At 54.9% G+C, this 27985-nt stretch overlaps 1 protein-coding gene across 1 annotated transcript; it reads right to left on the minus strand.

Moving 5' to 3' along the window:
- Positions 1–10: 10 nt before the first annotated feature.
- Positions 11–27985, minus strand: LOC149468584 (uncharacterized). Its single transcript, XM_089669925.1, has 6 exons — positions 27937–27985; positions 24441–24485; positions 22653–22811; positions 20921–21173; positions 4800–5036; positions 11–704 (listed from the first exon to the last, which is right to left on the minus strand). Exons 2-4 carry the CDS (start codon positions 24442–24444, stop codon positions 20989–20991), a joined length of 348 nt encoding a protein of 115 aa, XP_089526051.1. The 5' UTR covers positions 24445–24485; positions 27937–27985; the 3' UTR covers positions 11–704; positions 4800–5036; positions 20921–20988.

The raw sequence follows: 27985 nt of genomic DNA on the forward strand, positions 1-27985 counted from the left end.
TCATCTTCAGGTGTCCCACCAGCCCGTCAACTTAAAGTGTCCCACCTCCAGTTCCACCAGCCCATCATCTTCAGTGTCCCACCTCCAGTTCCACCAGCCCATCATCTTCAGTGTCCCACCTCCAGTTCCACCAGCCCATCATCTTCAGTGTCCCACCTCCAGTTCCACCAGCCCATCATCTTCAGTTTCCCACCTCCAGTTCCACCCATTGTCCACTGGGCCGAGTTCCTCTTCGTACTGTGCCTGTAACCCTCACATTGGATGATCCAAGTTCAACATCCTCATTATCCCAATCTATTGTTCCACAAAGAATTCCAATGGCTGACTGAGCAGCGAAGACACCCCCACCCCCCACCACCCCCTTCTACAATTCCAGCCCCAAATGCATCCACATCCAGGAGGACAGCACCAGCCATCATTGCGGGTCACAAGTCACAATATGGCGGCACGGTTGGCAAGCTGTAGATTATCACATTAAAATGGTCATATAAAATTAGCAGGATAAAGAAGTACAAAAACAAGTACAAAAACAAGCAGAAAAAACAAACAAACAACGTCAATATGTTTTCTTCAAGGCTTATAGGACAATACTGCGTCATGGTGGAGGCGAGGAGCCATTTTTGGTGTCCTTTTTGGTCCGGAAACGTCCTTCAGCTGAAACAATTTCACATTACAAACTGTCGGGGCCTTCATGTGATTCCATCCTAAAAAGAAGGAAACGATGAAAATTCAGGGAGGTGTCACGGTGAGCTGGAGGAGCATCAGTCAACAAATATGAAACAGTCATTGGGGGGGCGGTAGTTGTTGGGAACAGACACAGCAAACATCTGAACATGCAAATCTGCCGGCCTTCTATTACCGGGTCACCCGGCTACCTGTAGCCAACGTGATATAAAACAACCCAAACCCAAGCCCGGCTCCACCTCAGGATCCAACAAATACACGGAGCGACTCTGGCCACGTCACTGCCATCCCTGAAGCCTTCCACCAATTGGATTGATGAACCATGACGGCCTGCAATTTTATGGTTGAGTGGTGAGCACTTCCGCCTAACAGCACTGAGGTCTTTGGTTTGCTTCCTGGCAAGGAGATCAACTGCATGTTCTCCCTGTGTTTGCATGGGTTTCCTCCCACACCCCCATGGAACAGCCTTCTTCTGGAGGAGACTACCACAGAGAAGCTATGCCCACCCCTCCTCTCTGCTGCCCATTCACAGAGGCCTTTGTATTTTGTTATTGGAGGGGTGCAGTAGGACAGGCAGGTGCACAGCCTCCCCCCCTCCCATGGTGTCCCTTGTACCTGGGGGGTGGTGAGGCCCCCCTGTAAAAAGTGAAGGCATGCTATAAGCCTTCTTCTGGAGAACACCACAGAGTAGCTATGGCCACCCCTCCTCTCTGCTGCCCATTCACAGAGGCCTTTGTATTTTGTGATTGCAGGGGGGCAGCGGGACAGGCGGGGGTACCCCCCTCCCGATGGTGGCCACTGACAACCATGGTGTCTCTTCTGCCTGAGGGGTGGTGAGGCCTCCCTGTAAAAAGTGAATGCACACTATAAGCCTTCTTCTGGAGGCGACCACCACAGAGCATATATACCCAACCCTCCTCTCTTCTGCCTATTCACAGAGGCCTTTGAATTTTGTGATTGGAGGGAGGCAGGACAGGTGGGTGCACAGCCTCCCCCCTTCCCCCCCATGGTGTCCCTTCTACCTAGGGGGGTGGCGACGCCCCCCTGTAAAAAGTGAAGGCATGCTATAAGCCGCCTTCTTCTAGAGAAGAACACCACAGAGCAGCTAAGCCCACACCTCCTCTCTGCTCCCCATTCACAGAGGCCTTTGTATTTTGTGATTGGAGGGGGGCAGCCCCCCATGGTGGCTGCTGACAACCATGGTGTCCCCTCTGCCTGGTGGATGGCGATGCCCCCCCTGTAAAAAGTGAAGGCATGCTATAAGCCTTCTTCTTCTGGAGGAGACCACCACAAAGCAGCTATGGCCACCCCTCCTCTCTGCTGCCCATTTACAGAGGCCTTTGTATTTTGTGATTGGAGGGGGGCAGTGGGACAGGCGGGGGTACCCCTCTCCCGATGGTGGCTGCTGACAACCATGGTGTCCCTTCTGCCTGGGGGGTGGCGATGCCCCCCTGTAAAAAATGAAGGCATGCTTATTATAAGCCTTCTTCTGGAGGAGACCACCACAGAGCAGCTATGCCGAACCCTCCTCTCTGCTGCCCATTCACAGAGGCCTTTGTATTTTGTGATTGGAGGTGGTCAGCGGGACAGGCGGGAGGCACCCCCTCCCTCCCCCCCATGGTGGCTGCTGACATGGTGTCCCTTCTGCCTGGGGGGTGGTGAAGCCCCCCTGTAAAAAGTGAAGGCAAGCTATAAGCCTTCTTCCTCTGGAGAAGACCACAGAGCAGCTATGGCCACCCCTCCTCTCTGCTGCCAATTCACAGAAGCCTTTGTATTTTGTGATTGGAAGGGGGCAGTGGGACAGGCAGGGTTACCCCCCTCCCGATGGTGGCTGCTGACAACCATGGTGTCCCTTCTGCCTGGGGGGTGGCAACGCCCCCCTGTAAAAAGTGAAGGCATGCTATTAGCCTTCTTTTTCTGGAGACCACCACAGAGCAGCTATGCCCAACCCTCCTATCTGCTGCCCATTCACAGAGGCCTTTGTATTTTGTGAGTGGAGGGGGCAGCAGGACAGAACTGGATCACAGGGCAATGGAAGAAGGTGGCCTCGTCTGATGAATGACATTTTTTTTTCCATCATGTGGATGGCTGGGTGGGTGTGCGTCACTTACCTGGGGAAGAGGTGGCACCAGGATACAGTATGGAAAGAAGACAAGCCGGCGGAGACAGTGTGATGGTTTGGGCAATGTTCTGCTGGAAAACCTTGACTCCTCCTGCCATTCATGTGGATGCTGCTTGACACGTACCACCTACCTAAAAACATTGTGGGTGACCAAGTCCACCCCTTCATGCAAACGGTCTTCCTTGATGGCAGAGGGCTTTTTCAGCAGGATAATGCACTCTGCCACACTGCAAAAATGGCTCAAGAATGGTTTGAGGAACAGAACAATGAATTTGAGGTGTTGCGTTGGCCTTCAAATTTCCCAGTTCTCAATCCAAATCGAGAATCTGTGGGAAGTGCTGGAAGAACAAGTCCAATCCATGGAGGCCCCACCTCCCAACTTAGAGGACTTAAAGGATCTGCTACCAACAGCTTGGTGCCAGTTACCACAGCGTACCATCAGAGGTCTAGTGGAGTCCATGGTGAGATGGGTCAGGGCTGTTTTGGCAGCAAAAGGGGGACCTACTCAATATTAGGTGGGTGATCATAAAATTATGGCTGATATTCAATATTGTGAAGACCATGTCTTGGAGACCATTGAGGGACACAGGAGTTCAGGAACTGTCAGATTACACAGCCACATACAGGAGGACTGGACACTGGCAAACAAAAAAAAATAGTGGTCCAGTCAAACATGACCTCTGCTCCCAACACAACCTTGATCTATGGCAAAGCAGTACCAAGAGCACGATCGATAACACAGAATGGTGGGTCCTGTGTTCCTCTATGGTCTTCAAGAATTGTATATGCAAGTATAAAATTCCCATTTTGTTTCCATTGTCTATTGAGATAGAGGAATTTAGAGACGGTCGGCATGTCCCGAAGCAGCCAACTGTTGGGCGGACCATGCAAAAACAAAACCAGGGACTGCCTCAAAAAGCTACCTACAGGGACTTATGGAAGCTAGCCTTGGATGAGGTCTGGACACCCACATGAAAGAACTTTGAGAACGCGTGAAGAAGACAGCCTTGCAGATCTGGCCAACAGTAGCCTGATGCCAAAATGCCCAAGAAGTGCCCACAGATCGAACAATGTGCCTTCACAGGAAAGGGTTGAACCAGATCCTTAGGAATGTTGGATTGCCTGAGCCACTGAGAGATGGTGTGATGGCAAGCAGAGTCCCCCTTACAGGGACATGAGGAATGATGATATATGAGCTGCGAGCTAAGCCTGCACAGCATGAAGTCCATCCAGGCAAAGGAGGAAGATCTTCTGATGAACAGGAAGAGACAGAGGAACAGAAGAACAATGTCCTGCTAGAGGTGAAAGGCCATGACGTTAGAAAAAAAGGAAGTGTCAGCGACCTCTGCTGTGTCTGGCCACCCGGAGATGCTGGACGGGGCCCTGTCTGACCACTTAGACAACCTTGCCTTGTTCCTTGTGAACCTTGAACGCTTCGCTCCTTCCATGAGCTTCCCATTTAAGCCATGGATTTGCAGGTCCCAAAGTCAGTTGAATATAATACACCCCCCCCCCACACTCTCATTGGTGGTAGAATGACGTAGATATGGAGGCGACACCCCCACACTCTCATTGGTGGTAGAATGACGTAGATATGGAGGTGACACCCCCACACTCTCATTGGTTGTAGATATGGAGGTGACACCCCCACAATCACATTGGTTGTAGAATGACATAGATATGGCGGTGACAACCACACACTCTCATTGGTCGTAGAATGACGTGGATATGGAGGTAACACCCCCACACTCTCATTGGTCGTAGAATGACGTGGATATGGAGGTAACACCCCCACACTCTCATTGGTCGTAGAATGACGTGGATATGGAGGTGACACCTCCACACTCTCATTGGTCGTAGAATGACGTGGATATGGAGGTGACACCTCCACACTCTCATTGGTCGTAGAATGACGTGGATATGGAGGCGACACCTCCACACTCTCATTGGTCGTAGAATGACGTGGATATGGAGGTGACACCCGCACACTCACCTTACAATTCAAGGAAGAACACCTGATCCAGGTTCCGATCTTCACATTGGACGTTATAACTGCCTTTATCCTCAGAAGTCACATTGTTTATTGTGAGGTCACCATTTGGACCATACTTAATGCGCTTGTCTTCTTCCTCCATCACCTTATCGTCCTTCTCCCACTTGATCTGAGCATTGTTGGCCATCATAATGGGGTGAAATGTGATGCTGCCGATGGGCTGGCTCTCCAGGCGGCCTGTAGAGGGGAAGACATATTATGACATGAACGTAAAGTAAACCTAACATTACTGTGATGTCCCCAACCAGATAAAGTACAAAAAGCAACAAGGACACTACATACCTGAAAAGGTCTCCCGGAGAATCCCCTTTGAACCCGGCAACAATCTGGAGTATCCAAATATTGACTTTACGTAGGAAATCAAGACTCTGCAAATTGGTCCAGCAATGTGAATGTCAGCCTTACAGATCAATAGGGATGTGCAGAATGTGGAAGGGGCCAAACTCAATCACCAACTTCTGATGAGTTCAGATAGGTACATGCAGCTGCAGGCAGTGCATTTCATTGCTATTATCCGCCTTGTAGTAAGACAGACTGACCAAAAGGAACCCAGCTGTGATTGGTCTGACCCAGGAGGTACCCAGCTGTGAGTAGTGTGACCCAGGAGGTATCCAAGCTGTGAGTGGTGTGACCCAGGAGGTATCCAAGCTGTGAGTGGTGTGACGCAGGAGGTATCCAAGCTGTGAGTGGTGTGACCCAGGAGGTATCCAAGCTGTGAGTGGTGTGACCCAGGAGGTACCCAAGCTGTGAGTGGTGTGACCCAGGAGGTACCCAGCTGTGAGTGGTGTGACCCAGGAGGTACCCAGCTATGAGTGGTGTGACCCAGGAGGTACCCAGCTATGAGTGGTCTTGACCCAGGAGGTACCCAGCTATGAATGGGCTTGACCTAGGATGTATCCAGCTGTGAACGATATGAGCCAGGTATCCCAGCTGTGAGCGGTCTGACCCAGAAGGTACCCCAGATGTGAGCAGTCTGACCCAGGAGGTACCCCAGATGTGAGCGGTGTGACCCAGAAGGTACCCCAGATGTGAGCGGTGTGACCCAGAAGGTACCCAGCTATGAACGGTCTTGAGCCAGGAGGTACCCAGCTATGAGTGGTGTGACCCAAAAGGTACTCAGCTGTGAGCGATCTGACCCAGAAGGTACCCCAGCTGTGAGCGGTCTGATCCAGAAGGTACCCCAGCTGTGAGCGGTCTGACCCAGAAGGTACCCCAGCTGTGAGCGGTCTGACCCAGAAGGTACCCCAGCTGTGAGCGCTCTGACCCAGAAGGTACCCCAGATGTGAGAAGTCTGACCCAAAAGGTATCCAAGTTGTGAGCAGTGTGACCTAGACGGTCCCCCAGATGTAAGCGGTCTGACCCAGAAGGTACCCCAGATGTGAGCGGTCTGACCCAGAAGGTATCCAAGCTGTGAGTGGTGTGACCCAGAAGGTATCCCAGCTGTGAGCGGTCTGACCCAGAAGGTACCCCAGCTGTGAGCGGTCTGACCCAGAAGGTACCCCAGATGTGAGAAGTCTGACCCAGAAGGTACCCCAGTTGTGAGTGGACTGACCCAGAAGGTACCCCAGCTGTGAGTGGTCTGACCCAGAAGGTAACCCAGATGTGAGAAGTCTGACCCAGAAGGTCCCCCAGATGTGAGAAGTCTGACCCAGAAGGTATCCAAGTTGTGAGCGGTCTGACCCAGAAGGTATCCAAGTTGTGAGTGGTCTGACCCAGAAGGTACCCCAGCTGTAAGCGGTCTGACCCAGAAGGTATCCAAGCTGTGAGTGGTGTGACCCAGAAGGTACCCCAGTATTGAGTGGTGTGACAGGAGGTACTCCAGCTGTGAGCGATCTGAGTCAGGTACCCAGATGTGAGTGGGCTGACCCAGGAGCTACCCCACTGAGTGATCTAAGCCAGGTACCCCAGATATGAGTGGCGTGACCAAGCAGGTACCCCGCTGTGAGTGATCTGAGCCAGGTACCCCAGCTGTGGGTGTCGTGACCCAGGAGGTACCCCAGTTTTGAGTGACCTGGAGCTCCTATGCCTTCTTCACACCTCATTATGTACTATTGTGACCTGTAGTCCCGTGCCAGAACACGCTGTTCTCAGCGCTCACATGGTGACATCGACCATACTATGCATAACTGCACCGCTTACTCAGTCTAGTGTAATTGCAGGGGGCGGAGGACAACTCTACGCCTCCTGCATTTGGGGCTTTGAGCCTTCTGGACTGGCCGTATTTTCTGCTACTGTTATTGAGCATTTGGGATGGTCCTGGAGATCCTAATACAGTCAAAAAACAACATCCTGAGGACCAACAGTAAAGAAAAAAAATCAATACATGAAGAACTTCCTGTTCTGGGAAGAGGCACTACCAGGTTAGAGGCTGCTCAAGGGCACTCCCCAATCAATGCTACCGGATCCCCTGAAGGGTCCAATCTTCACCCATCACTGCCAACTCCACCACTAAGGGCTTGGGATCCCTGCCCTGGACCGGACCATACCAGTCCCACAAGGCAATACAGTTCGGTCCGTATATATTCAGGCACAATGTTCGTTTTTTCAGGTATTTACCAAAACATATTCCAGCTCTAGTTCTATGATGGATCTGGGCGGACCATGCGCACTCTCAGGTGTAATTTGAGGGTATGTACATCCACATTGGGGGAGGGGTTTAGGAATTACAGCTCTTAAGAGTAGCCATCCCCCCATTTCAAGGGACCAAAAGTAATTGGACAATTGATAAGAATCAGAAATAAAATGTTCCTTTTGTAATATTTTGTTGAGAATCCTTTACTGGCAATGACTGCCTGAAGTCTGGAACCCATGGACATGACCAAAGACTGGGTTTCCTCCTTTCTGATGCTTTGCCTGAGGTCTGGAACCCATGGACATGACCAGAGACTGGGTTTCCTCCTTTCTGATGCTTTTCCTGAAGTCTGGAACCCATGGACATGACCAAAGACTGGGTTTCCTCCTTTCTGATGCTTTGCCTGAAGTCTGGAACCCATGGACATGACCAAAGACTGGGTTTCCACCTTTCTGATGCTTTTCCTGAAGTCTGGAACCCATGGACATGACCAAAGACTGGGTTTCCTCCTTTCTGATGCTTTGCCTGAGGTCTGGAACCCATGGACATGACCAAAGACTGGGTTTCCTCCTTTCTGATGCTTTGCCTGAGGTCTGGAACCCATTGTCATGACCAAAGACTGGGTTTCCTCCTTTCTGATGCTTTGCCTGAAGTCTGGAACCCATGGACATGACCAAAGACTGGGTTTCCTCCTTTCTGATGCTTTGCCTGAAGTCTGGAACCCATGGACATGACCAAAGACTGGGTTTCCTCCTTTCTGATGCTTTGGGCATGTCCATGGGTTCCAGACTTCAGGCAAAGACTGGGTTTCCTCTTTTCTGATGCTTTGCCTGAGGTCTGGAACCCATGGACATGACCAAAGACTGGGTTTCCTCCTTTCTGATGCTTTGCCTGAAGTCTGGAACCCATGGACATGACCAAAGACTGGGTTTCCTCCTTTCTGATGCTTTGCCTGAGGTCTGGAACCATTGTCATGACCAAAGACTGGGTTTCCTCCTTTCTGATGCTTTGCCTGAAGTCTGGAACCCATGGACATGACCAAAGACTGGGTTTCCTCCTTTCTGATGCTTTGCCTGAATTCTGGAACCCATGGACATGACCAAAGACTGGGTTTCCTCCTTTCTGATGCTTTGGGCATGTCCATGGGTTCCAGACTTCAGGCAAAGACTGGGTTTCCTCTTTTCTGATGCTTTGCCTGAGGTCTGGAACCCATGGACATGACCAAAGACTGGGTTTCCTCCTTTCTGATGCTTTGCCTGAAGTCTGGAACCCATGGACATGACCAAAGACTGGGTTTCCTCCTTTCTGATGCTTTGCCTGAGGTCTGGAACCCATGGTCATGACCAAAGACTGGGTTTCCTCCTTTCTGATGCTTTGCCTGAGGTCTGGAACCCATGGACATGACCAAAGACTGGGTTTCCTCCTTTCTGATGCTTTGCCTGAAGTCTGGAACCCATGGTCATGACCAAAGACTGGGTTTCCTCCTTTCTGATGCTTTGGTCATGTCCATGGGTTCCAGACTTCAGGCAAAGACTGGGTTTCCTCTTTTCTGATGCTTTGCCTGAGGTCTGGAACCCATGGACATGACCAAAGACTGGGTTTCCTCCTTTCTGATGCTTTGCCTGAGGTCTGGAACCTATGGTCATGACCAAAGACTGGGTTTTCTCCTTTCTGATGCTTTGGTCATGTCCATGGGTTCCAGACTTCAGGCAAAGACTGGGTTTCCTCTTTTCTGATGCTTTGCCTGAAGTCTGGAACCCATGGACATGACCAAAGACTGGGTTTCCGCCTTTGCCTGAAGTCTGAAACCCATGGACATGGCCATAGACTGGGTTTCCTCCTTTCTGATGCTTTGCCTGAAGTCTGAAACCCATGGACATGACCAAAGACTGGGTTTCCTCCTTTGCCTGAAGTCTGGAACCCATGGACATGACCAAAGACTGGGTTTTTTCCTTTGCCTGAAGTCTGGAACCCATGGACATGACCAAAGACTGGGTTTCCTCCTTTGCCTGAAGTCTGGAACCCATGGACATGACCAAAGACTGGGTTTCCTCCTTTCTGTGCTTTGCCTGAAGGCTGGAACCCATGGACATGACCAAAGACTGGGTTTCCTCCTTTCTGATGCTTTGCCTGAAGTCTGGAACCCATGGACATGACCAAAGACTGGGTTTCCTCCTTTCTGATGCTTTGCCTGAAGTCTGGAACCCATGGACATGACCAAAGACTGGGTTTCCTCCTTTCTGATGCTTTGCCTGAAGTCTGGAACCCATGGACATGACCAAAGACTGGGTTTCCTCCTTTCTGATGCTTTGCCTGAAGTCTGGAACCCATGGACATGACCAAAGACTGGGTTTCCTCCTTTCTGATGCTTCGTCAGGCTCTAACTGCAGCTGTCTTCAGTTGTACTTTGTTTCTGGGTGTTTCTGCCTTCAGTTTTGTCTGTCCACCGCAATACACAGCCCACGATAAGTCTCACAGGGCCACGCACTTGTTGGTCAATGTGACCAGGCCATGTTTACCAATAAAAAATGCTTCTTTATTCTAGAATCGCTTACTGGAAGAAGCTTAAGATATGCTTCTCATTGGTCAGCATGCAGTCATGTGGATGGGAGGAGCAATCAGTGCTTGGCTATTGTGAGCATTTTGATATCTACACCTTGCAGGATTGTGTATTTCTGTGTGCGGTCTGTTAGACAAAAGTATTGGCCCTGCCCTCCATATCATGTGATTCAGGTGTTCCAATCCCCTCCATATCATGTGATTTAGGTGCTCCAATCCCCTCCATATCATGTGATTCAGGTGCTCCAATCCCCTCCATATCATGTGATTCAGGTGCTCCAATCCCCTCCATATCAGGTGATTAAGGTGTTCCCATCCCCTCCATATCATGTGATTCAGGTGTTCCAATCCCCTCCATGGACACAGGTGTATACAATCCATCCCCTAGGCATGCAGACTGCTTCTACAAACACTGGTGAAAGAATGGGTCGCTCTCAGGAGCTCAGTGACTCCAAGCGTGGTCCCGTGATAGGTGGCCACCTGGGCAATAAGTCCATCCGTGACATTTCCTGGCTACTAAATATTCCACGCTCAACTGTTAGTGGGATTATAACAAAGTGGAAGCCACTGGGAACAACAGCCACTCAGCCACCAAGTGGTAGGCCACGTCACATGACAGGGCGGGGTCAGCGCATGCTGAAGCGCACAGTGCGCAGAAGTCGCCAACTGTCTGCAGAGTCAATAGCTAAAGACCTCCAAACTTGGTGTGGCCTTCAGATGAGCCCAACAACAGTGCGTAGAGAGCTTCATGGAATGGGTTTCCATGGCCGAGCAGCTGCATCCAAGCCTTCCATCACCAAGTGCAATGCAAAGCGTCGGATGCCGTGGTGTAAAGCACGCCGCCACTGGACTCTAGAGCAGAGGAGGCGTGTTCTCTGGAGGGACCAATCACGCTTCTCTGTCTGGCAATCCGATGGACGTGTCTTGGTTTGGCGGTGGCCAGGAGAACGGTACTTGCCTGACTGCATTGTGCCAAGTGTAAAGTTTGGTGGAGGGGGGATTATGGTGTGGGGTTGTTTTTCAGGGGTTGGGCTTGGCCCCCTAGTTCCAGTGAAGGGAACTCTTAAAGTGACATTTTGGACAATTTCATGCTCCCAACTTTGTGGTAGGAGTTTGGGGATGGCCCCTTCCTGTTCCAACATGACTGCCCCCCAGTGCACAAAGCAAGGTCCATAAAGACATGGAGGAGCCAGTTTGGGGTGGAGGAACTTGACTGTCCTGCACAGAGTCCTGACCTCAACCCCATAGAACACCTTTGGGATGAATTAGAGCGGAGACTGTGAGCCAGGCCTCCTCCCCCGACATCAGTGCCTGACCTGACAAATGTGCTTCTGGAAGAATGGTCCAACCTCCCCATAGACACCCTCCTAAACCTTGTGGACGGCCTTCCCAGAAGAGGCAAAGGGCGGGGCCAACTCAATATTGAACCCTACGGACTAAGAATGGGGGGCCATTAAAGGTCATGTGCGTGGAAAGGGCGGGGCCAACTCAATATTGAACCCTACGGACTAAGACTGGGGGGCCTTTAAAGGTCATGTGTGTGGAAAGGCCCGTGGCCCAATACGTGGGGCCATATAGTGTATGTGTAGTGAGGCAAGGATATCTGGAGTTAGTTCACCTTTTCATTTTTTTTGAAACGGCAAACTACCCCTTTAAGAAAAAGGCCCCTTACCTTGGTGGTCAGTGGGGGAAAAAAGAAATTGTATCCCCTCCCCCTCCAACCTTCCTTATAGAAAGCTAAATGATGATTGGTGTCAGTGGTCATTTCTTGGACGGCCCAAAATTGCTAAAGGAACGCCCAGCAACATCTGGAGGAACACGATGAGAGAGGCCGGCCTAAGGAATAGAAGAACCGACACGGATGGGGATTGGCTGGGTGACACTATGGACCAGCATACCTTCTCCCGGTATTGTGCTGACAACACGCTTCCCTACACGGCCGACGACACGCTTCCCTACACGGCCGACATACAAATGTACAGAACAGTCCGGGGCCACACCATGGAAAGAAACATTGTGGGACCTGAAATGATGTCCAATCCAAGACAGCTACAGAATGAACACAGATATAGTTCCAGGTATGCCGGGGCTTCCACCTTCTATTACTGAGACCAAAGTTCAATTAGTAGACCAGCAGACCCTCTGTACCCCAGGATGATGGGAGGGACCCCTCACTGGTCACCAGCAGACCCTCTGTACCCCGGGATGATGGAGGGACCCCTCACTGCTCACCAGACCCTCTGTACCCCAGGATGATGGGAGGGACCCCTCGCTGCTCACCAGTAGACTGTCTGTACCCCGGGATGATGGGAGGGACCCCTCACTGCTCACCAGCAGACCCTCTGTACCCCAGGATGATGGGAGGGACCCCTCACTGCTCACCAGCAGACCCTCTGTACCCCAGGATGATGGGAGGGACCCCTCACTGCTCACCAGTAGACCCTCTTTTCATGTGTGCCGCCTGCTCACTCCCTTCCCCACCCCGCCGTACACAGCCTTGAAGCAGGCTGTGCGGGATGAGGGGAGGGGACCACTGCGACAAGGGCCACAGCTCCCCCGCCAATTCAGCCGAAAGATCTGTGACCCCCCCGCCAGGAAATCCCGGCGGGGGGGCGCTGGGAGGTCTCTGCGCGCCCCCAGCGGGCGCAGGGCTTCCCGCGCCTGGCGCCCACCAGTGACAAAGGCCGCGCTCACGAAAAAGCGTGGCCCGAGTCAAGGGGGCATACCTCGTTGGCACTGGGCCGACCGTTGCCAGGGCAACCCGGCAGCGTCTCGCACGGCTTTAAAAAGGCCGGCCTCTTTCTCCTCTGCCGCTGTTGGAGTTGCCTGCCTCCCTGGAAGCTGCTGGGGGGGGACCGGGCCTCTGCGGCCATCCCTGCTGCGCACTCTGCAATACCCCAAAGGTTAGGACTAATCCACTGCCACGCTGCTATACCCCAGGGTGGGAGTATCTGCAACCATCCCCGCTGAGCCCCCTGCAATACCCCAGGGTGGGAGTATCTGCAACCATCCCCGCTGGGCCCCTGCAATACCCCAGGGTGGGAGTATCTGCAACCATCCCGCTGAGCCCCCTGCAATACCCCAGGGTGGGAGTATCTGCAACCATCCCCGCTGAGCCCCCTGCAATACCCCAGGGTGGGAGTATCTGCAACCATCCCCGCTGAGCCCCCTGCAATACCCCAGGGTGGGAGTATCTGCAACCATCCCCGCTGGGCCCCCTGCAATACCCCAGGGTGGGAGTATCTGCAACCATCCCCGCTGAGCCCCCTGCAATACCCCAGGGTGGGAGTATCTGCAACCATCCCCGCTGAGCCCCCTGCAATACCCCAGGGTGGGAGTATCTGCAACCATCCCCGCTGAGCCCCCTGCAATACCCCAGGGTGGGAGTATCTGCAACCATCCCCGCTGAGCCCCCTGCAATACCCCAGGGTGGGAGTATCTGCAACCATCCCCGCTGAGCCCCCTGCAATACCCCAGGGTGGGAGTATCTGCAACCATCCCCGCTGAGCCCCCTGCAATACCCCAGGGCGGGAGTATCTGCAACCATCCCCGCTGAGCCCCCTGCAATACCCCAGGGTGGGAGTATCTGCAACCATCCCCGCTGAGCCCCCTGCAATACCCCAGGGTGGGAGTATCTGCAACCATCCCCGCTGGGCCCCCTGCAATACCCCAGGGTGGGAGGTATCTGCAACCATCCCCGCTGAGCCCCCTGCAATACCCCAGGGTGGGAGTATCTGCAACCATCCCCGCTGAGCCCCCTGCAATACCCCAGGGTGGGAGTATCTGCAACCATCCCCGCTGAGCCCCCCGCAATACCCCAGGGTGGGAGTATCTGCAACCATCCCCGCTGAGCCCCCCGCAATACCCCAGGGTGGGAGTATCTGCAACCATCCCCGCTGAGCCCCCTGCAATAACCCAGGGTGGGAGGATCCGCTGCCATCCCCCTCATACTCTGGGCCCCGGATTACCCGCTGTGCTGTGGGCAAGAACTGTTTTGCTGTGGGCCCCATGATACTCTGCCTAATACTCTGGGGCCCAGATTACCTGCTGTGCGTTGAGGAGTTTCACCCCCCCTTTTTGTTCCTGTTGCCTGCTGTGAGCCAGGACCTACCCGCCGGAGCTGTGAGTGTCCGCAAGCCAACTACCTCCCTGAAAGCCGCCTGCTGCGGAGCGCCCACAAGTCGCCTACCCCCCCGCAAGCCGTCTGCTGCTGAACATCTGCAAGACGCCCATCGTGAGTGTCCCTAGAAGCCATGAACTGCCCCTATTGTGCGCTCAGACCACCCTTGTCCTGAACTGCCCCTATTGTGCGCACAGACCACCCTTGTCATGAACTGCCCCTATTGTGTGCTCAGCCCACCCTTGTCATGAACTGCCCCTATTGTGTGCTCAGACCACCCTTGTCATGAACTGCCCCTATTGTGTGCTCAGACCACCCTTGTCCTGAACTGCCCCTATTGTGTGCTCAGACCACCCTTGTCCTGAACTGCCCCTATTGTGTGCTCAGACCACCCTTGTCATGAACTGCCCCTATTGTGCGCTCAGACCACCCTTGTCATGAACTGCCCCTATTGTGTGCTCAGACCACCCTTGTCATGAACTGCCCCTATTGTGCGCTCAGACCACCCTTGTCATGGACTGCCCCTATTGTGTGCTCAGACCACCCTTGTCATGAACTGCCCCTATTGTGCACTCACCAGCAGACCCTCTGTACCCCGGGATGATGGGAGGGACCCCTCACTGCTCACCAGTAGACTCTCTGTACCCCGGGATGATGGGAGGGGCCCCTCACTGGTCACCAGTAGACTCTCTGTACCCCGGGATGATGGGAGGGGCCCCTCACTGGTCACCAGTAGACCCTCTGTACCCCGGGATGATGGGAGGGACCCCTCACTGCTCACCAGTAGACCCTCTGTACCCCGGGATGATGGGAGGGACCCCTCACTGCTCACCAGTAGACTCTCTGTACCCCGGGATGATGGGAGGGGCCCCTCACTGGTCACCAGTAGACTCTCTGTACCCCGGGATGATGAGAGGAACCCCTCACTGGTCACCAGTAGACTGTCTGTACCCCGGGATGATGGGAGGGGCCCCTCACTGGTCACCAGCAGACCCTCTGTACCCCGGGATGATGGGTAGACTGTCTGTACCCCAGGATGATGGAAGGGACCCCTCGCTGCTCACCAGTAGACTGTCTGTACCCCAGGATGATGGGAGGGACCCCTCGCTGCTCACCAGTAGACTGTCTGTACCCCGGGATGATGGGAGGTACCCCTCACTGGTCACCAGTAGACTCTCTGTACCCCGGGATGATGGGAGGGACCCCTCACTGGTCACCAGCAGACCCTCTGTACCCCGGGATGATGGGAGGGACCCCTCGCTGCTCACCAGTAGACTGTCTGTACCCCAGGATGATGGGAGGGGCCCCTCACTGCTCACCAGTAGACTCTCTGTACCCCGGGATGATGGGAGGGACCCTTCACTGCTCACCAGTAGACTCTCTGTACCCCGGGATGATGGGAGGGACCCCTCACTGCTCACCAGTAGACTGTCTGTACCCCAGGATGATGGGAGGGACCCCTCGCTGCTCACCAGTAGACTGTCTGTACCCCAGGATGATGGGAGGGACCCCTCGCTGCTCACCAGTAGACTGTCTGTACCCCAGGATGATGGGAGGGGCCCCTCACTGCTCACCAGTAGACTCTCTGTACCCCGGGATGATGGGAGGGACCCTTCACTGCTCACCAGTAGACTCTCTGTACCCCGGGATGATGGGAGGGACCCCTCACTGCTCACCAGTAGACTGTCTGTACCCCGGGATGATGGGAGGGACCCCTCGCTGGTCACCAGCAGACCCTCTGTACCCCGGGATGATGGGAGGGACCCCTCGCTGGTCACCAGCAGACCCTCTGTACCCCAGGATGATGGGAGGGACCCCTCGCTGGTCACCAGCAGACCCTCTGTACCCCGGGATGATGAGAGGGACCCCTCGCTGGTCACCAGCAGACCCTCTGTACCCCAGGATGATGGGAGGGACCCCTCGCTGGTCACCAGCAGACCGTCTGTACCCCGGGATGATGGGAGGGACCCCTCGCTGCTCACCAGTAGAGACTCTGTACCCCGGGATGATGGGAGGGACCCCTCGCTGCTCACCAGTAGACTGTCTGTACCCCAGGATGATGGGAGGGACCCCTCGCTGCTCACCAGTAGACCGTCTGTACCCCAGGATGATGGGAGGGACCCCTCGCTGCTCACCAGTAGACTCTCTGTACCCCGGGATGATGGGAGGGACCCCTCGCTGCTCACCAGTAGACTGTCTGTACCCCGGGATGATGGGAGGGGCCCCTCACTGGTCACCAGTAGACTCTCTGTACTCCGGAATGATGGGAGGAACCCCTCACTGGTCACCAGTAGACTGTCTGTACCCCGGGATGATGGGAGGGGCCCCTCACTGGTCACCAGCAGACCCTCTGTACCCCGGGATGATGGGAGGGACCCCTCACTGGTCACCAGCAGACCCTCTGTACCCCGGGATGATGGGTAGACTGTCTGTATCCCTGGATGATGGGAGGGACCCCTCACTGCTCACCAGTAGACTCTCTGTACCCCGGGATGATGGGAGGGACCCCTCACTGCTCACCAGTAGACTCTCTGTACCCCGGGATGATGGGAGGGACCCCTCACTGCTCACCAGTAGACTGTCTGTACCCCGGGATGATGGGAGGGACCCCTCGCTGGTCACCAGCAGACCCTCTGTACCCCGGGATGATGGGAGGGACCCCTCGCTGGTCACCAGCAGACCCTCTGTACCCCAGGATGATGGGAGGAACCCTTCGCTGGTCACCAGCAGACCCTCTGTACCCCGGGATGATGAGAGGGACCCCTCGCTGGTCACCAGCAGACCCTCTGTACCCCAGGATGATGGGAGGGACCCCTCGCTGGTCACCAGCAGACCGTCTGTACCCCGGGATGATGGGAGGGACCCCTCGCTGCTCACCAGTAGAGACTCTGTACCCCGGGGATGATGGGAGGGACCCCTCGCTGCTCACCAGTAGACTGTCTGTACCCCGGGATGATGGGAGGGACCCCTCGCTGCTCACCAGTAGACCGTCTGTACCCCAGGATGATGGGAGGGACCCCTCGCTGCTCACCAGTAGACTCTCTGTACCCCGGGATGATGGGAGGGACCCCTCGCTGCTCACCAGTAGACTGTCTGTACCCCGGGATGATGGGAGGGACCCCTCACTGGTCACCAGTAGACTCTCTGTACTCCGGAATGATGGGAGGAACCCCTCACTGGTCACCAGTAGACTGTCTGTACCCCGGGATGATGGGAGGGCCCCTCACTGGTCACCAGCAGACCCTCTGTACCCCGGGATGATGGGAGGGACCCCTCACTGGTCACCAGCAGACCCTCTGTACCCCGGGATGATGGGTAGACTGTCTGTACCCCTGGATGATGGGAGGGACCCCTCACTGCTCACCAGTAGACTCTCTGTACCCCGGGATGATGGGAGGGACCCCTCACTGCTCACCAGTAGACTCTCTGTACCCCGGGATGATGGGAGGGACCCCTCACTGCTCACCAGTAGACTCTCTGTACCCCGGGATGATGGGAGGGACCCCTCACTGGTCACCAGTAGACTCTCTGTACCCCGGGATGATGGGAGGGACCCCTCACTGCTCACCAGTACTCTGTACCCCGGGATGATGGGAGGGCCCCTCACTGGTCACCAGTAGACTCTCTGTACCCCGGGATGATGGGAGGGACCCCTCACTGGTCACCAGTAGACTCTCTGTACCCCGGGATGATGGGAGGGACCCCTCACTGGTCACCAGTATTCTGTACCCCGGGATGATGGGAGGGGCCCCTCACTGGTCACCAGTAGACTCTCTGTACCCCGGGATGATGGGAGGGCCCCTCACTGGTCACCAGTAGGCCCTCTGTACCCCGGGATGATGGGAGGGCCCCTCACTGGTCACCAGTAGACCCTCTGTACCCCAGGATGATGGGAGGGACCCCTCACTGGTCACCAGTAGGCCCTCTGTACCCCGGGATGATGGGAGGGCCCCTTACTGCTCACCAGTAGACTGTCTGTACCCCAGGATGATGGGAGGGACCCCTCGCTGCTCACTAGTAGACTGTCTGTACCCCAGGATGATGGGAGGAACCCCTCACTGCTCACCAGTAGACTCTCTGTACCCGGGATGATGGGAGGGACCCTTCACTGCTCACCAGTAGACTCTCTGTACCCCGGGATGATGGGAGGGACCCCTCACTGCTCACCAGTAGACTCTCTGTACCCCGGGATGATGGGAGGGACCCTTCACTGCTCACCAGTAGACTCTCTGTACCCCGGGATGATGGGAGGGACCCCTCACTGCTCACCAGTAGACTGTCTGTACCCCGGGATGATGGGAGGGACCCCTTGCTGGTCACCAGCAGACCCTCTGTACCCCGGGATGATGGGAGGGACCCCTCGCTGGTCACCAGCAGACCCTCTGTACCCCAGGATGATGGGAGGGACCCCTCGCTGGTCACCAGCAGACCCTCTGTACCCCGGGATGATGAGAGGGACCCCTCACTGGTCACCAGCAGACCCTCTGTACCCCAGGATGATGGGAGGGACCCCTCGCTGGTCACCAGCAGACCGTCTGTACCCCGGGATGATGGGAGGGACCCCTCGCTGCTCACCAGTAGAGACTCTGTACCCCGGGATGATGGGAGGGACCCTCGCTGCTCACCAGTAGACTGTCTGTACCCCAGGATGATGGGAGGGACCCCTCGCTGCTCACCAGTAGACCGTCTGTACCCCAGGATGATGGGAGGGACCCCTCGCTGCTCACCAGTAGACTGTCTGTACCCCGGGATGATGGGAGGGGCCCCTCACTGGTCACCAGCAGACCCTCTGTACCCCGGGATGATGGGAGGGACCCCTCACTGGTCACCAGCAGACCCTCTGTACCCCGGGATGATGGGTAGACTGTCTGTATCCCTGGATGATGGGAGGGACCCCTCACTGCTCACCAGTAGACTCTCTGTACCCCGGGATGATGGGAGGGACCCCTCACTGGTCACCAGTAGACCCTCTGTACCCCGGGATGATGGGAGGGACCCCTCACTGCTCACCAGTAGACTGTCTGTACCCCGGGATGATGGGAGGGACCCCTCGCTGGTCACCAGCAGACCCTCTGTACCCCGGGATGATGGGAGGGACCCCTCGCTGGTCACCAGCAGACCCTCTGTACCCCAGGATGATGGGAGGGACCCTTCGCTGGTCACCAGCAGACCCTCTGTACCCCGGGATGATGAGAGGGACCCCTCGCTGGTCACCAGCAGACCCTCTGTACCCCAGGATGATGGGAGGGACCCCTCGCTGGTCACCAGCAGACCGTCTGTACCCCGGGATGATGGGAGGGACCCCTCGCTGCTCACCAGTAGAGACTCTGTACCCCGGGATGATGGGAGGGACCCCTCGCTGCTCACCAGTAGACTGTCTGTACCCCAGGATGATGGGAGGGACCCCTCGCTGCTCACCAGTAGACCGTCTGTACCCCAGGATGATGGGAGGGACCCCTCGCTGCTCACCAGTAGACTCTCTGTACCCCGGGATGATGGGAGGGACCCCTCGCTGCTCACCAGTAGACTGTCTGTACCCCGGGATGATGGGAGGGACCCCTCACTGGTCACCAGTAGACTCTCTGTACTCCGGAATGATGGGAGGAACCCCTCACTGGTCACCAGTAGACTGTCTGTACCCCGGGATGATGGGAGGGGCCCCTCACTGGTCACCAGCAGACCCTCTGTACCCCGGGATGATGGGAGGGACCCCTCACTGGTCACCAGCAGACCCTCTGTACCCCGGGATGATGGGTAGACTGTCTGTACCCCTGGATGATGGGAGGGACCCCTCACTGCTCACCAGTAGACTCTCTGTACCCCGGGATGATGGGAGGGACCCCTCACTGCTCACCAGTAGACTCTCTGTACCCCGGGATGATGGGAGGGACCCCTCACTGCTCACCAGTAGACTCTCTGTACCCCGGGATGATGGGAGGGACCCCTCACTGGTCACCAGTAGACTCTCTGTACCCCGGGATGATGGGAGGGACCCCTCACTGCTCACCAGTACTCTGTACCCCGGGATGATGGGAGGGCCCCTCACTGGTCACCAGTAGACTCTCTGTACCCCGGGATGATGGGAGGGACCCCTCACTGGTCACCAGTAGACTCTCTGTACCCCGGGATGATGGGAGGGACCCCTCACTGGTCACCAGTATTCTGTACCCCGGGATGATGGGAGGGGCCCCTCACTGGTCACCAGTAGACTCTCTGTACCCCGGGATGATGGGAGGGCCCCTCACTGGTCACCAGTAGGCCCTCTGTACCCCGGGATGATGGGAGGGCCCCTCACTGGTCACCAGTAGACCCTCTGTACCCCAGGATGATGGGAGGGACCCCTCACTGGTCACCAGTAGGCCCTCTGTACCCCGGGATGATGGGAGGGCCCCTCACTGGTCACCAGTACTCTGTACCCCAGGATGATGGGAGGGCCCCTCACTGGTCACCAGTAGACTCTCTGTACCCCGGGATGATGGGAGGGGCACCTCACTGGTCACCAGTAGACTCTCTGTACCCCGGGATGATGGGAGGGACCCCTCACTGGTCACCAGTAGACCCTCTGTACCCCGGGATGATGGGAGGGACCCCTCACTGGTCACCAGTAGACCCTCTGTACCCCGGGATGATGGGAGGGCCCCTCACTGGTCACCAGTAGACCCTCTGTACCCCAGGATGATGGGAGGGACCCCTCACTGGTCACCAGTAGACCCTCTGTACCCCGGGATGATGGGAGGGCCCCTCACTGGTCACCAGTAGGCCCTCTGTACCCCGGGATGATAGAGGTAAGAGTGGTGATTGGATACCAACCTTCCTCCTGGACTGTGTTGTTGGCAGTACTGTGAACATTTACTCTGTAGGATTCCTTTCCCAACGCGTCATTCACAGCGACAGATCCCGCCCTCCACAGAGATGTTATTGGTGTGGAACTTGAGATCCGACTCCGTCCAATCAAACAAGGCGACATCGCCTTTCTTCCAGGTCAGCTTTGTCACATTCTCCATGTCAGTGGTGAGGGTCACGCTGTCATCCTTGGGTTCAATCTTCACAACGCCATTCATCTCTATAGAGAAAACATGGAAAATGGATTAGATTTACACATCCGTACGTCAGTATACACAGTGCAGCACACGTACACCTCAGTACACCCTCCGTACATGTCAGTATACACAGTGCAGCACACGTACAGCTCAGTACACCCTCCGTACATGTCAGTATACACAGTGCAGCACACGTACAGCTCAGTACACCCTCCGTACATGTCAGTATACACAGTGCAGCTCAGTACACCCTCCGTACATGTCAGTATACGCAGTGCAGCACACGTACAGCTCAGTACACCCTCCATACATGTCAGTATACGCAGTGCAGCACACGTACAGCTCAGTACACCCTCCATACACGTCAGTATACGCAGTGCAGCACACGTACAGCTCAGTACACCCTCCGTACACGTCAGTATACACAGTGCAGCACACGTACAGCTCAGTACACCCTCCGTACATGTCAGTATACGCAGTGCAGCACACGTACAGCTCAGTACACCCTCCGTTACATGTCAGTATACGCAGTGCAGCACACGTACAGCTCAGTACACCCTCCGTACATGTCAGTATACGCAGTGCAGCACACGTACAGCTCAGTACACCCTCCGTACATGTCAGTATACGCAGTGCAGCACATGTACACCTCAGTACACCCTCCGTACATGTCAGTATACGCAGTGCAGCACACGTACAGCGGGAGGAGAGCCAGAGGTGGGGGGGGGGGGTTGGGAGGAGAGCGCTGCTGACCTCAGGGGGGAGGGGATTAGAGCGCTGCTGACCTCAGGGGGGAGGATTAGAGCACTGCCAACCTCGGGGGGGGGGGGGGGGGGAGAGCGCTGCCGACCTCAGAGGGGGGGAGGAGAGCGCTGGCGACCTCAGAGGGGGGGGGAGGAGGAGAGCGCTGGTGACCTCAGGGGGGAGAGAGCGATGCGATCTGGGGGGGGGGGGAGTTTGGTGGAGGAGAGCGCTGCCGACTTCAGGGGGGGGGGGGCGGGGGAGGAGAGCGCTGCCGGCCTCGGGGGGGGGGGGTAGTTGGAGGAGAGCGCTGCTGACCTCAGGGGGGGGGGGGGGGAGGGCACTGCCGACCTCGGGGGGGGGGAGAGAGGCGAGCGCTGCCAACCTCGGGGGGGGGGAGGGGAGCACTGCCGACCTCAGGGGGGGGGGAGGAGGAGGGCACTGCCGACCTCGGGGGGGGGGGAGGCGAGCGCTGCCAACCTCAAGGGGGGGAGGGAGGGGTGCACTGCCGACCTCAGGGGGGGGGGGGGGGAGGGGAGCACTGCCGACCTCGGGGGGGGGGGGGGGAGAGCACTGCCTACCTCAAGGGGGGGGGGGAGGGGAGCACTGCCGACCTCAGGGGGGGGGGAGGGGAGCACTGCCGACCTCAGGGGGGGGGGGGGAGCACTGCCGACCTCAGGGGGGGGGGGGGGAGGGGAGCACTGCCGACCTCAGGGGGGGGGGGGAGCACTGCCGACAATTAGCACATAGCATTTCTAGACCTTTTATAGCAAACACTTGTAGCTCATCACACTGAAGGACCTCCACCCGATAGCGATCCCGGTCCTCTGGCTTCACAATACGTATCGTCAGACGTGTCTTCCCCATTCCTCTCGGCTGACCCTCAGTCTGGAACCTCACTGTGATGCAGCAGCAGCTCTCTGAAAAATATCACAAGGGATCAGTGATGAACAGTTATGTTGGAGGGCCCCACCTTCTCTGTGCGCCCCCCATAAAAAGCCACTTCCTCACTACTGAGCTGGGCTGTGCGAGTCTATTGACACACAAAGTGCAACTCCGCAGAGTACTGTGAATGAAGGAACTACAAGTACCCCTATCCTTTGTGGATGTCGGCTGAGGAGCGCCGTGATAGTTCATCGATCTTGTCCGAGTGGATCGATTCGCTGGACGGCCACACAGACACACTGATAGGTCTGCAGGAGTCCTGCATGGCACCGGAGATCGCTGGAGCAATTCTGCACAACTTCCCGCAACAAAGGATAAATAAATGTACATTTACATTACCTGCAGAAAACTGTCTATTATTTATTGTCATAAAGGGAACTTATCCTCTAATGAAGGAAAAAAAGACAAATTCCAGCTTTCAGAACCACTTTCATAATGGAAACAATGTATCTCTCCATCTCCCGTCTGATCCATGTTTATAAACAATGTTACTTTGTATCTCTATCTCCCGTCTGATCGATGTTTATAAACAATGTTACTTTGTATCTCTATCTCCCGTCTGATCGATGTTTATAAACAATGTTACTTTGTATCTCTCCGTCTCCCGTCTGATCGATGTTTATAAACAATGTTACTTTGTATCTCTCTATCTCCTGTCTGATCGATGTTTATAAACAATGTTACTTTGTATCTCTCCATCTCCCGTCTGATCGATGTTTATAAACAATGTTACTTTGTATCTCTCCATCCCCCGTCTGATCGATGTTTATAAACAATGTTATTTTGTATCTCTCTATCTCCATCTGATCGATGTTTATAAACAATGTTACTTTGTATCTCTCTATCTCCCGTCTGATCGATGTTTATAAACAATGTTACTTTGTATCTCTATCTCCCGTCTGATCGATGTTTATAAACAATGCTACTTTGTATCTCTCCATCTCCCGTCTGATCGATGTTTATAAACAATGTTACTTTGTATCTCTATCTCCCGTCTGATCGATGTTTATAAACAATGTTACTTTGTATCTCTCCATCTCCCGTCTGATCGATGTTTATAAACAATGTTACTTTGTATCTCTATCTCCCGTCTGATCGATGTTTATAAACAATGTTACTTTGTATCTCTCTATCTCTCATCTGATCGATGTTTATAAACAATGTTACTTTGTATCTCTCTATCTCCCGTCTGATCGATGTTTATAAACAATGTTACTCTGTATCTCTATCCCCCGTCTGATCGATGTTTATAACAATGTTACTTTGTATCTCTATCTCCCGTCTGATCGATGTTTATAAACAATGTTACTTTGAATCTCTATCTCCCGTCTGATCGATGTTTATAAACAATGTTACTTTGTATCTCTCCGTCTCCCGTCTGATCGATGTTTATAAACAATGTTACTTTGTATCTCTCTATCTCCATCTGATCGATGTTTATAAACAATGTTACTTTGTATCTCTCTATCTCCATCTGATCGATGTTTATAAACAATGTTACTTTGTATCTCTCTATCTCCCGTCTGATCGATGTTTATAAACAATGTTACTTTGTATCTCTCCATCCCCCGTATCCCCGCCACCCTCAGTCCCCTGGAACTCACCCATTGGGATTAAATGTTCTTCATCGTCTTTTACATGTTTTTTTCCTTAAAATGTATAAAAGATATTAGAAATGTTGTGAATTTTGTTACATTTACCAAAATAATCATCACATTTATTATCTACAAACGAAAGCAGAATTTAGGAAATGGTCAGAACTCCCGCCTGGCAGTACTCGGGTTGTTGGTTCGAATCTCAACCACGGCACCACCTGCATGGAGTTTGCATGTTCTCCCTGTGCCTGCGTGGGTTTCCTCTGGGTACTCCGGTTTCCTCCCACACTCCACAGACATGCTGGGAGGGTAATTGGCTCCTGTCTACATTGTCCCTAGTATGTGTATGTATGAATGCAAGTTAGGGATTCCCCCGCAGTTCCCCCCGCAGCCCATCACCCACAGTTCCCCCCACATCCCATCAACCACAAATGCCCCCGCAGCCCATCAACCACAATGCCCCCGCAGCCCATCACCCACAGTTCCCCCCGCATCCCATCAACCACAAATGCCCTCGCAGCCCATCAACCACAATGCCCCCGCAGCCCATCACCCGTAGCCCCCGCAGCCCATCACCCGTAGCCCCCGCAGCCCCTCACTCGTAGCCCCCGCAGCCCATCACCCGTAGCCCCCGCAGCCCATCACCCGTAGCCCCCGCAGCCCATCACCCGTAGCCCCCGACATAGGCTGACATTTCTCTCCTACATGTAAAAATCAGCATTTTTTGATGGAAAATTTCAAGTCCGGAGCTACTAGCCAGGAATTGAGAGTTACTCACCACCAGTTACTCCACCCAACCTCTACTCCGCCCTTAACTCCGCCCCTAAACATGCGTCATAAATGATCTCATGCGATGACACTGCTAAATGTTGTATGCAGAATGTAAAAAGGGAGGGGCGGAAGGATGGAAGGGAGGGGCGGAAGGATGGAAGGGAGGGGCGGAAGGAAGGAATGGAGAGAGGGAGGGTGGAAGGAATGGAGAGAATGGAGGGGCGAAAGAAAGGGAGGGAGGGGCGGAAGAAAGGAAGGGAGGGAGGGGCGAAAGAAAGGGAGAGAGGGGCGGAAGAAAGGAAGGGAGGGAGGGGCGGAAAAAAAAGGAAGGGAGGGAGGGGCGGAAGAAAGGAAGGGAGGGAGGGGCGGAAGAAAGGAAGGGAGGGAGGGGCGGAAGGATGGGAGGGAGGGGCGGAAGGATGGAAGGGAGGGGCGGAAGGATGGAAGGGAGGGGCGGAAGAAAAAAAGGGAGGGGCGGAAGAAAGGAAGGGAGGGAGGGGCGGAAGAAAGGAAGGGAGGGAGGGGCGGAAGGATGGAAGGGAGGGGCAGAAGAAAGGAAGGGAGGGGCGGAAGAAAGGAAGGGAGGGAGGGGCGGAAGAAAGGAAGGAAGGGAGGGGCGGAAGAAAGGAAGGGAGGGAGGGGCGGAAGAAAGGGAGGCAGGGAGGGGCGGAAGAAAGGGAGGCAGGGAGGGGCGGAAGAAAGGGAGGCAGGGAGGGGCGGAAGAAAGGGAGAGAGGGAGGGACGGAAGGAATGGAGAGAGGGAGGGACGGAAGGAATGGAGAGAGGGAGGGGCGGAAGGAATGGAGAGAGGGAGGGGCGGAAGGAATGGAGAGAATGGAGGGGCGAAAGAAAGAAAGGAAGGGAGGGAGGGGCGGAAGAAAGGAAGGGAGGGGCAGAAGAAAGGAAGGGAGGGAGGGAGGGGCGGAAGAAAGGAAGGGAGGGGCGGAAGAAAGGAAGAGAGGGAGGGAGGGGCGGAAGAAAAGAAGGGAGGGAGGGGCGGAAGAAAGGAAGGGAGGGAGGGGCGGAAGAAAGGAAGGGAGGGGCGGAAGAAAGGAAGGGAGGGAGGGGCGGAAGAAAGGAAGGGAGGGAGGGAGGGAGGGGCGGAAGAAAGGAAGGGAGGGAGGGAGGGGCGGAAGAAAGGAAGGGAGGGAGGGAGGGAGGGGCGGAAGAAAGGAAGGGAGGGAGGGAGGGGCGGAAGAAAGGAAGGGAGGGAGGGGCGGAAGAAAGGAAGGGAGGGAGGGAGGGGCGGAAGAAAGGAAGGGAGGGAGGGAGGGGCGGAAGAAAGGAAGGGAGGGGCGGAAGAAAGGAAGGGAGGGAGGTAGGGGCGGAAGAAAGGAAGGGAGGGGCGGAAGAAAGGAAGGGAGGGGCGGAAGAAAGGAAGGGAGGGGCGGAAGAAAGGAAGGGAGGGAGGGGCGGAAGGAAGGATGGAAGGGAGGGAGGGGAGGAAGGGAGGATGGAAGGGAGGGAGGGGAGGAAGGGAGGGGGGGAGGGAGGAAGGATGGAAGATAGGGAGGGGAGGAAGGGAGGGGGGGAAGGAGGAAGGGAGGGAGGGGCGGAAGGGAGGGGGGAAGGAGGAAGGGAGGGAGGGGCGGAAGGGAGAGGGGAAGGTCGAACTCACATGCTCAGTCAGAAGCACAGTGTCGGCGGCTCTGTATACAATTTCCCACCCGCACATCCTCTTCTGAGAAGCTACAGGGACTGGATTGTGGGCGGGCACAGGGGCGGCAGAGCACAACCACCAGCCTTGCTCTTCTCCTATTGGTGCAGAGGATGGAGGAGGGAGGGGCTGGGCACTGAGGAAACACACAGGGACCAGGAAAAGCGGGATGATCGGTGCAGTGGTGGGGGTAGTGACAGATGGGGCCCTTTGCTTGCTTTTACTGGGCCCTTGGGGCACTATTTTATTTACAATCACCAGTGAACGGCACAATTCCTACCAATGACACCACTGAAGAGGCATTGGCTCCTCCCACTGATGTTGGGTCATTTTGCCCTCCCGATGGCCACAGTCCGGCCCCCCTGAAGACACGGAGCGCAATACATTTTGGCCTAAATTTATGACTAAATGTGATTTTTTTAAATTTTTTATTGGATTTGTTTTATAACAATATATTTTTGTTTTTCCAAATCTGTCCGCCATTACGAGGATAAAACATAAACAATCCCAGTATAGATCCCGCCATTCGCAGACGCTGTACTCTTTCAAAGCAAAAAAGGCAAAAATATATATTTTTCAAACTTGTAGGTCTTTTTTTTTGTTTATAGCGCACAAAATACATAAAACGCGGAGGCGATCGAATACCACTGAACGAAAGCTCGATTCGTGCGGGGAAAAAAAAAGACGAAAATTTAATTTGGGTACAGCGTTGCATGCCCGCGCAATTGTCAGTTGAAGTGACGCAACGCCATATTGCAAAAAAATAACCTGGTCAGAAAAAAAAAAAAAAAAAAAAAAAATCGGGCTGACCCCGCGCTCGTAATTCAACCTGAACAACAGGAAGTGGATTGCAGATCTCACCGAACACTCTGATTGGACGGCGATCGGCCTGTACTTGTACAGGATTGGTCACACTGCAGCTGATAATCCTCACCAGGCCGGTGTTCATGTATGGAGCGTGTATGAGGACAACGGCCATTTATTGGCACTCAACCGCCGTCTGCAGAGAGGGGGGGGGGGTTCTCAATATGGTCGCCATTACGCTACAAAGCTTTATTAGTATAGGAACAAACTTACCATTTAAGCACGGGAACAAAGAATTGACTTTCCTGAAAACGTTCACACA

This window comes from Staurois parvus, unplaced genomic scaffold (assembly GCF_062004578.1).
Source record: "Staurois parvus isolate SC_StPar_1 unplaced genomic scaffold, SC_StPar_1.0 ptg000083l, whole genome shotgun sequence".
Taxonomy (NCBI): domain Eukaryota; kingdom Metazoa; phylum Chordata; class Amphibia; order Anura; family Ranidae; genus Staurois; species Staurois parvus.

Excerpts from the sequence above, each read along its gene's own strand:
- LOC149468584 (XM_089669925.1), bottom strand. Across the intron at positions 21,174-22,652 it reads ACAAGTGTTTGCTATAAAAG|AGATGAATGGCGTTGTGAAG; the intron begins GTCTAGAAATGC and ends TTTTCTCTATAG.